This window comes from Sus scrofa, chromosome 2, assembly GCF_054392235.1.
Source record: "Sus scrofa isolate SSC_HxYL_T2T_F1_AM1 chromosome 2, Sscrofa_HxYL_maternal_Yorkshire_Landrace_v2.0, whole genome shotgun sequence".
Classification (NCBI taxonomy): Eukaryota; Metazoa; Chordata; class Mammalia; order Artiodactyla; family Suidae; genus Sus; species Sus scrofa.
Genome location: NC_139384.1, coordinates 91,951,243 through 91,960,656, shown reverse-complemented (window position 1 = coordinate 91,960,656; position 9,414 = coordinate 91,951,243). Strand labels below are relative to the sequence as shown.

General features: G+C 47.5%; 2 protein-coding genes across 3 annotated transcripts; one reads left to right on the top strand and one right to left on the bottom strand.

Annotated features, from left to right (window-relative positions):
- Positions 1-126: 126 nt before the first annotated feature.
- On the bottom strand, positions 127-6,900 carry NOP16 (NOP16 nucleolar protein). Of its 2 annotated transcripts, XM_013994885.3 has the most exons (5): positions 6,729-6,900; positions 6,531-6,639; positions 5,356-5,425; positions 2,658-2,764; positions 127-570 (listed from the first exon to the last, which is right to left on the bottom strand). In XM_013994885.3, the coding sequence occupies exons 1-5, from the start codon at positions 6,833-6,835 to the stop codon at positions 427-429; spliced, it is 537 nt and encodes a 178-aa protein (XP_013850339.3). In that variant the 5' UTR covers positions 6,836-6,900; the 3' UTR covers positions 127-426. The 2 variants fall into 2 exon arrangements, with proteins under 2 accessions (XP_013850339.3, XP_084869920.1); XM_085013794.1 differs by lacking the exons at positions 6,531-6,639; positions 6,729-6,900 and having other exon boundaries at positions 2,658-3,540; positions 3,985-5,425.
- Positions 6,901-7,086: 186 nt separating this feature from the next.
- On the top strand, positions 7,087-8,235 carry HIGD2A (HIG1 hypoxia inducible domain family member 2A). Its single transcript, NM_001097469.1, is given in 2 exon segments — positions 7,087-7,269; positions 7,834-8,235. Coding segments are annotated over 2 exon segments (321 nt in total). The 5' UTR covers positions 7,087-7,115; the 3' UTR covers positions 8,001-8,235.
- Positions 8,236-9,414: the final 1,179 nt, after the last annotated feature.

Genomic DNA, 9,414 nt, shown 5'->3' with positions numbered 1-9,414 from the left:
AGCTGTGCTAGGAGGGCATGTGAATGTGGAACAAAAGGGCTGGAGCGCCTCTCTCTCCTGGTAGGTTTTTGCAGGGGCAGTCCCAGGGCCTGGCTGAGAGGGGCAAATACAAAACCATCAGAAAAGTAAAATAGAGTATTTTATTGTATATAGACTATATGCAACCAACTACCCACTCTTGAGAACAGCAAGTTCTGGCTTTTCCCAGAGCCCCCAGAAGAACAAAATCGGAGCCTCCGGGAGACAGTACCTTCCCCAAAGCAAAGTGTGAGAAAGATTGCATGTGTTTATGTGTGCATATAACCTTTTGATCCCAGGGGGTCTGGTCAGCCTCATCTGGAGCTGCATACCCCTCCTTGCCTTAAATCCTGGCTCCAGCTTCTCTGGTCCAGAAGGAAGCCTCAACGTGGGGCAGGCATAAACCAGTCAATCAACTTCCATCTTATTCTTCTCCAAAGAATCAACAAAGGCTTGCCAGTCCGCTGGATAAAAACGCTTATAGACGTTGATCTTATTTCGAATCTGTTTTGGGGTATCTTGATAGTAATTCTTCTCGTCCCGGGCCATAGCCTAAGAAGGGAGAAGGGCCACTTGAGGAGGGTTGGACAGGCAAAGGTTCAAATCCTAGGTCTGAGCTGGGCAAGCCACTTCGTTGTCACTGAGGTCCAGATTCCTCACCTTAAAAGCCATAGCATATGTGGGAAAGTGGGTACAAATGCCCTCAGAGACTAGGCAGGAGCTGGGACCAGCTAAGTAGGTCATTCTCCATCCATAGCCAACGGATACCATCTGGGCACAGGGGCCCAGTGTAGCCAGATCTTTCAGTTTTTTTTTTTTTTTTTTCAGTTTTTTTGTTTGTTTTTGTTTTTTTTTTTTGTCTTCTTTGTCTCTCTTTTTTTTTTTTTTTTTTTTTTTTTTTTGCCATTTCTTGGGCCGCTCCCATGGCATATGGAGGTTCCCAGGCTAGGGGTCTGTCTAATCGGAGCTGTAGCGGTCGGCCTACGCCAGAGCCACAGCAACGCAGGATCCGAGCCGCGTCTGCAACCTACACCACAGCTCACGGCAATGCCGGATCGTTAACCCACTGAGCAAGGGCAGGGATCGAACCCGCAACCTCATGGTTCCTAGTCGGATTCCTTAACCACTGCGCCACGATGGGAACTCCAGATCTTTCAGTTTTTAAGAGAAGCCAAAATAAGGACTTTAACTGGAAACCTCCCATAATTAAAATGGCAACTATAGTTGACCCTTGAACATGGATTTGAACTGCATGGGTCCACTTATACAGGGATTTTTGTTTGTTTGTTTTGTTTTTAGGGCATATGTTAGTTCCCAGGCTAGGAGTCAAATCGGAGCTGCAGCTGCCAGCCTATAGCATAGCCACAGCAATGCAGAATCCAAGCCACGTCTGTGACCTACACCACAGCTCACAGCAACACCAGATCCTTAACCCACTGAGCGAGGCCAGGGATCGAACCTGCATCCTCATGGTTATTAGTCAGGTTCATTATCACTGAGCCATGACAGGAACTCCAGGGGTATTTTTTCTTTAAGTTTTACTGAAGTGTTAGTTAATTTACAAGGCTGTGGTAATTTCTTCTATACAGCAAAGTGACCCTTTCATACATATACACATATCCATTCTAAGATTCTTTTCCCACATAGATCATGACAGAATACTGTGTAGGATTCTCTGTGCTATATAGCAGGTACCTGTTGACCAATCATTCCACATACCTCAGTGTGCATATACCAATCCCAAACCCCCAGTCCATCCCTCCCACCGCCCCCACCCCCGACCTGTCCCCTTTGGTAAGTTTTTCAAAGTCTGTGAGGAATATTTTTCAATAGTATACACTACAGCACTACATGGTCTGAGGCTGGCTACATCTCCAGGTGTGAGGAACCGTAGACTAGGAGGGTCCAATATAAATTATATGCAGATTAACTCCCAAGTTGTTCAAGGGTCACCTATAGTTCAAGTTCATTAAAAATACCATGCATGGAGTTCCTGTCGTGGCGCAGTGGTTAACAAATCCGACTAGGAAACATGAGGTTGCAGGTTCCATCGCTGGCCTTGCCCAGTGGGTTAAGGATCTGGCGTTGCCGTGAGCTGTGGTGTAGGTCGCAGACGGGGCTCGGATCCCGAGTTGCTGTGGCTCTGGCGTAGGCCAGTGGCTACAGCTCCGATTCGACCCCTAGCCTGGGAACCTCCATATGCCGAGGGAGTGGCTCAAGAAAAGGCAAAGAGATAAAAAATAAAAATAAAAAAATAGAAATACCATGCAGGAGTTCCTGATGTGGCACAGTGGGTTAAGGACCCAGCGTGTAGGTCACAGCTGCAGCTTGGGATTTGATCTTTGGCCCAAGAACTTCCATATGCTGTAGGTGCAGCCAAAATACAGGAAAAAAAAATTTTAAAAACCATGCAAGCAAAACAGTATGTTTATGAGTGGGATATGAACCATACCACTCAGTCTATCCAGTTATAAGCATTCTGTCAATGGGATCCTTATCCCAGAGGGTCTCTCTCCTCCCTTTGTTTCCACTCAGAATCAGGAAACAAGCACTAGGCAAGCAGATCAGACTCAGAATGGTCCAGGTCCCTTTCAGTGGAGGCCCCAAGTGGTTCCTCCGGCCAGGCCTGAGCCACTCACCTTATAGTCCTCTCCATGGTTCTCCACCATATAGCGAACATAGTCAATGAGGTCCCGAGACAGCGTATTTCCTTTCTTTTCTGGAAGGCTGGCTTCTGCCTCTAGGTCTGGGTTGAGAGAAGCCAGGAAACAGGGAATGAGGCTTTGCTTCCTGCACAATCTGAGCTGCTCAGTCAGTCCTAAACCACAAAAGTTGCTCCACCAGCCATCTACTGAGCTTTGCTTTTCCATCTCCAAATTCAGTGCTAGAACCCTCCTTTTTTAGCCCCTCAGGTCCTGGGCTCTGCCTATGGCACAAGCATCTATCAGTGTGAAAACCACCTGAAAAACAAGTCATCTCTCTCTAGGCCCGAGATAGGCGGAAGGAAGGCACCAAACTAATAACCCCTATTTAGTGCCAGGTCCTGGGGACAGAGATGAAGATACATTGCCTGGCCATAGAGCAGGGCTCCCTTCCAGCGCTAAAACTCCCTAAGAACTTCTTTAAGTATTAACAATATGTGAACTGGAAAGGTGTGAATAAATGAGAACTAGAGCTGTAGGAATTAAGGCCTGAAGCATCTCTCTTCTCCATTGGAAGGGAAAAGCCAAGCTGTAGAGCCAATAATGGCCTCCCTCCCAAAATACTTAGGTAAACACCCCCCTATTCCTCATCTATAAAGAAAGAGCAACCTCTGGAGTTCCCATCATGGTGAAGTGGTTGACGAATCCAACTAGGAACCATGAGGTTATGGGTTCGATCCCCGGCCTTGCTCAGTGGGTTGGGGATCCAGCGTTGCCATGAACTGTGGTGTGGGTAGCGGACACGGCTCAGATCCCGAGTTGCTGTGGCTCTGGCATAGGCTGGTAGCTACAGCTCCGATTTGACCCCTAGCCTGGGAACCTCCATATGCTTCGGGAGTGGCTCAAGAAAAGGCAAAGACAAAAAAAAAAAAAAAAAAAAAATAGCAACCTCACAGAAATGTAGTCAAATCTTATCTGGGATTAGGTGTTAAAACTGCTTACAGTCAAAATTATCTTTGATTTGGTTGCCATGAGTTGGGGTGGGTGGAGAATACAGGAGTTATTGTTTAATGAGTATAGAGTTTCAGTCTTTTACCATGAAAAGTTCCAGAGTTCTCTGTTGCATGACAATGTGAATATACTTAACACTACTGAGCTATATATTTTTAAGTGATTAAGACAGTAAATTTTACATTTTTTTTTAACCACGGTTAAATTTTTTTTTTAATTAAAGAATTAAAAGTAAAACTTTTTAAGATTAGCTTTTTTTTTTTGTCTTTTTAGGGCCACACCCGCAGCATATGGAGGTTCCCAGGCTAGGGACAGAATCAGAGCTGTAGTTGCCGGCCTATGCCATAGCCACAGCAATGCCAGATCCAAGCTGCACCTTCAACCTACGCCACAGCTCACGGCAATGCTGGATCCTTAACCCACTGAGCGAGGCCAGGGATTGAACCTGTGTTCTCGTGGATACCAGTCAGATTCGTTTCTGCTCAGCGACAACAGGAACTCCAAGATTAGCTTTGACTACACTAAGTACACATGATCTGTATATACAGTCCTGTGCAGTAACTCTTATGAGAATCACGAAATAGACTAAAGACAGGAATTCATGGAATTCTATATCCAATGTCTGACCATTCAAATACTTTAACCTTCAAGAGAACTGTTAAAAATATTGGACAGGAAAGATGAAGGATGGGTAGAGAATTCCAGAGTACTCCTGCTTCCCTCCAGAATTTACCCACTTCTTTTTCAGTATTCAGACTCTTAAAAAAAGGGGAAAAAATTATATTTAAAAAAAAGGGAGGAGTTCCCGTTGTGGCACAGTGGTTAACGAATCCGACTAGGAACCATGAGGTTGCGGGTTCGGTCCCTGCCCTTGCTCAGTGGGTTAACGATCCGGCGTTGCCATGAGCTGTGGTGTAGGTCGCAGACGCGGCTCAGATCCCGAGTTGCTGTGGCTCTGGTGTAGGCTGGTGGCTACAGCTCCGATTCGACCCCTGGGAACCTCCATATGCCGAGGGAGCGGCCCAAGAAATGGCAAAAAGACAAAAAGACAAAAAAAAAAAAAAAAAAGGGAATTCCAGTCGTGGCTCGGTAGTTAACACATCTGACTAGCATCCATGAGGATGCAGGTTCAATCCCTGGCCTCGCTCAGTGGGTTAAGGGTCTGGCATTGCCATGAGCTATGTCAAAGACGAGGTTAGGATTTGGTGTGGCTATGGCTGTGGTGTAGGCTGGCAGCTATAGCTGATTTGCCCCTAGCCTGGGAATCTCCATATGTCACAAGTGCAGCCCTAAAAAGCCAAAAAAAAAAAAAAAATTAATACTCAGCCTCTATAGCTTTAATATACATGAAGCTGATTTGGAAAGATTAAGTAGTGAAATTTCTAAAAATCTGCTCATCCTTAAACTCATGAGAAGCTAAATGCGTGCCTAAGACAACATTTCCTCTTCTATCCTCTCAGTGCTGGTTACATCCTCCCTGAACATCTCTGAGTTCCCTTCACACACTGGAGCTGAGTCAGTAACATGAAAATGTCTCAGCAGGGACACAGTCCTAACTCTGTGACCAACTCACTTCTTCCCTTTGAACCTCAGTTTCTCCATCTGTAAAATGAGAACATCAGAGGGTCTTTTCCAGCCCTGATTGCGCAGGATGGTGACCGAAAGGGATGTGGCCCACACCCACCATTGAGCACATAAGGCTTCTTCACAAGCTCCTTAGGCCTCTCCTCTCTGTCCACCTCCATGGCTTTTACCTGCAGAGAACAGAGACTGTGAGACCAGTAGACAAAAGAAAAGATCTTGGATGAAGGAAAAAATCTAAAGGCTCCTGCCCTCCCATAAGAATCCCTCCACAAGGCCAGGCAGGAAGAGATGACAAGAAGAACCAATGCCCTGAAGCTTCATGGTTCCCAAGATGATCAAGCAAGCAATTCATCTTTCTGTCCATATCTATGAAACAGGTATAATACCCCTTTGCCTGCCTCACTTCACTTATGATTATCAAATGAAACAATGCACATGAAAGCACTTTATACTTTATGATGAAGGAGGGATATCAGATATCTTCTCTATGGGGAGGAAAAAGCTGAGAGTGCTTGGCTATAGCTTCTTATTTGTTCAAGAAACACTGGTGCTGTTTTCCTCTGGCATGAAAGCAAAAAAAAGAAACCTACCTGAAGGCAATGGGATAAATTCAATCAGCAAGCCCATTCACTGGGTTAACTATTTATTGAGCACTACTCACATCCTAGTCACCACTGGGGATTTAGTAAGGAATGCACTACAAAGTCCTTGTCCTCAAGGAGATTATGTTGGGGGAACACTGATGATAAACAGATAAACACATAATATAATATACCATCAGGTCTTCACAAATGCCAATGAATTAAAATAAAGCAGGGAAGAAGTTACTGAGTGAAAAGGGATACTATTTTTGAGAGTGGTCCAGAAAACGACTTACTCAGAAGAAACTAACCCTAGGGAAGCCTCAGACCAAGAATGACTGGACAACTGGGGAAAAGTGTAAAGAACAGTAAGTAAAGATCCCAAACTCTCTATTAGGAAAGTTAAGGGCAGAAAAAGATAAATTCTGGAAAATACCGTTGAGATGCCTAGGGATCCAAGCAGGTTAATTTCAGAAGAAAGAAGTGAGTGCAGAAGAAAAGAGGAAGCTCCAATCCAGGTCCAATCTCTGCTGGGGAGGGAGTATAAGGGAGGTCGTAAAGGGACCCTCAACTACAGTCAGTACAGGCTGGCTGAATTGGCTAGAGAGAGGTAACGGATAGGATCAGGCTCCGAAACCCAGCTAAGTATGGCGGGGTGCGGGGGGCAAGGGCCAAGACCCTTCCATGTCAGTACCTTTCTCTTAATAAGGGGCACCGCCCTGTTGGGGTCCATAGCCAAACCCATCTCGGCCAGGTTCTGCCGCACCGATTTGGTCTGGTCCCAGGCATGTCGGATGTGGGAGCTACGGGAAAAGAGAGGGCGACAGCGGAAGTGTCATCTCGCCGGCTTCCCCGCCGAAGCCTTTTGCCTCCTGAACCCTAGTCCCCTCACCACTGGATCCGCGGCGCTGCCTTCCGTCGAGCATTTCGGTTCAGACGCTTCCGGTTAACATTGTAACCGAACTTCTGCCTCCGGGTCTTCCCCTTGGCCTTGGGCATCGCGCTGACCACAGAATGGGTAACTCAGACTGTGTGCTTCTCAATCCAAGTACCTCGTGTATCACACTCCTTCCGGCGAGTGTACGCGTAGTACTGCAGGCTTTTTGGGAAATGTAGTCCTCCTCATAGCGATGCATGCCGATTACTACAACTCCCAGAATTCCATGAGCGAAGGCACCTGCGTAAAACGCTCAGCAAGACCTTTTCCCCGCCCCCTTTATGACCTCATCAGGAGGCGGGGCTTAGCGTCCGGATTCTCTCCTTAGCGGTTGCCCAGAACATGGCAACTCCTGGCCCTGCGACCCCGGAGGCACACTTTGAACCGTCGCACCCCCCAGTCATTGAGGGCTTTAGCCCCACTGTGTACAGCACTTCGGAAAGCTTCAAGGAGAAGTTTATTCGCAAGACCCGCGAGAATCCAATGGTACCCATAGGTAAGTGGGCGCTGTAGGAACTGTAGACCAAGAGGACAGTGATATCGGGGGAATAAAATAGGGGAGCACAGGGAACGCCAAAATGACCGAAATGAGAGTGGACAAGAGATGTAACGAAGGGGCCAGGCACTGAGGGGTGAATGTGATTGGAGCTTGAGCTGGACGGGATTAGTAGGCTGGGATGGGGCCGACTCTATGGACACCCCCTCCACAAACTATAGCCAACCCCTCACACTTCCGCCCCATCCCATTACCTCCTCCCCTCAGCTGCTATTTAAAGACCTTAAAAAAAAGTCTAAAAAAGGAGTTCCCGGTGAGGCCCGGTGGATTAAGGATCTGGCGTCGTTTCTGCGGCGGCCTGGGTTCGATCCGGCGTTGCCACAGCTGCAGCGTAGGTCGCAGCCGAGGCTGGGATTCAGACTCTGGCCCGGGAACTTACCTATGCCGCGGGTGCGGCCACCAAAGAAAAAAAAAGATTTTGACTTTGGGGGAGGGAGGCCTAAAACTGGACGAGCCCTCCAAGGCCGGACCTGCCACTTCCCCCCTGCTTTGTCCCCTCTTCAGGCTGCCTGGGCACAGCGTCTGCCCTTACCTATGGTCTCTACTGCTTCCACCGGGGTCAGAGCCAGCGCTCCCAGCTCATGATGCGCACCCGAATCGCCGCCCAGGGTTTCACGATAGTAGCCATCTTGGTGGGTCTGGCTGCATCCACCGTGAGATCTCGACCCTGAGGGCAATGGCCTGGCCTTGAAAACTCTGCGGAGATCAGACCCAGCCCCAGGAGCAGCCACCAGTCCTGCCACCGGAATTGTTTCCTCATCTCCCCTGACAGGCCTCTGTATGGGTTGGGGCAGAAGTGGCCAATTGTGTGACTGACCGATGAGATTTTTTCCCAGGAATCTCAGGTTCGGTTCAGTTGTAATGCACCATCTCCACTCTTTACTTAATAAACGCTGATCCACTTGTAGTTTGGTCAGTTCATTCCATCTCACTCCTATGGTTTTTGGTCTTTGGTTTTGGGAGTAAAACCAAAAGACTAAAGACTGCAGGGCCCCTTAGAAAACTGTATAGTCTAATGATTCCCAGACTTTCTTGGTAACAGTCACCCCCTGGTCAATTTGTTAAAAGTAGGGGGGAGACTGATCTTTCCAACAATTTTCAAACTTTCAGTAGAAAATCTTCCTTCACATGAGGGCTGCCATGGTTCTCCTGCCCTCCACTGAGCTGATTCCGACCCCACTCCCACTGCCTGAAACCCCCTTAGGCTCCACTGATCTAGACCATCTCAGCTTGGTTCTTGAGGCATCTTACAGAACAGGAAACTGAGGCTTAGAGGAGCAGCATGGTATAACAGAGCATAGTGCGTGGTCCCAAAGCTTGCCAGTGGTTTGTGGTAGCACCCAGTGTTTTATAGTTAAGGAAGAAAGGTTGGGGATGTGAGCAAACTCCAGGAGAGGCAACGCCTGAATTTCGCATTCATGTAAAGTCTCAAACAGGTGTTCCTGGTCTGCAGTCAACCCTAAAGTGTTGATTTGAATCCAGGTTTCTTCCATCATCGGTGTCAACACCAGCTGCAAGCTGCCAGGAGGGAAAAGAGGGAGTGAAGACAACACACCCCCTTCTGGAGCCCCCTGACACAGTCTAGGTTTCTAAATGGAGAAATGTATGACTAAGGCCAACAAAGTTTCTTGCCCCCACCATGGTTCAGCTGTAAAGCAGAGATTATAAATGTAGAACAGTATATTGTGGTGACCCTTGGCCTCCACAAGGAACAGATGGGAAGTGGTGAGAATTACGGCACTTCTAAAGACAATAGCCACTATTTTTTTTTTTAATTAAGTTCCCAGACCAGGGATCTAACCCGTGCCACATCAGTGACAACGTTGGCCAGGTCCTTAACCTGCTGAGTCACCAGGGAACTCCCAGAATGTCCACTTGTTGGGTTTTTGGTTTTTTGTTTTTTTCGTCATTTAGGGCCACAATGGCGGCATATGAAAATTCCCAGGTTAGAAGTCAAATCAGAGCTGCAGCTGCTGGCCACAGCCACAGCCACAGCAATGCCAGATCTGAGCCGTGTCTGCAAACTATGCCATAGCTCACAGCAATGCCAGATCCTTAACTCACTGAGCAAGGCCAGGGATTGAA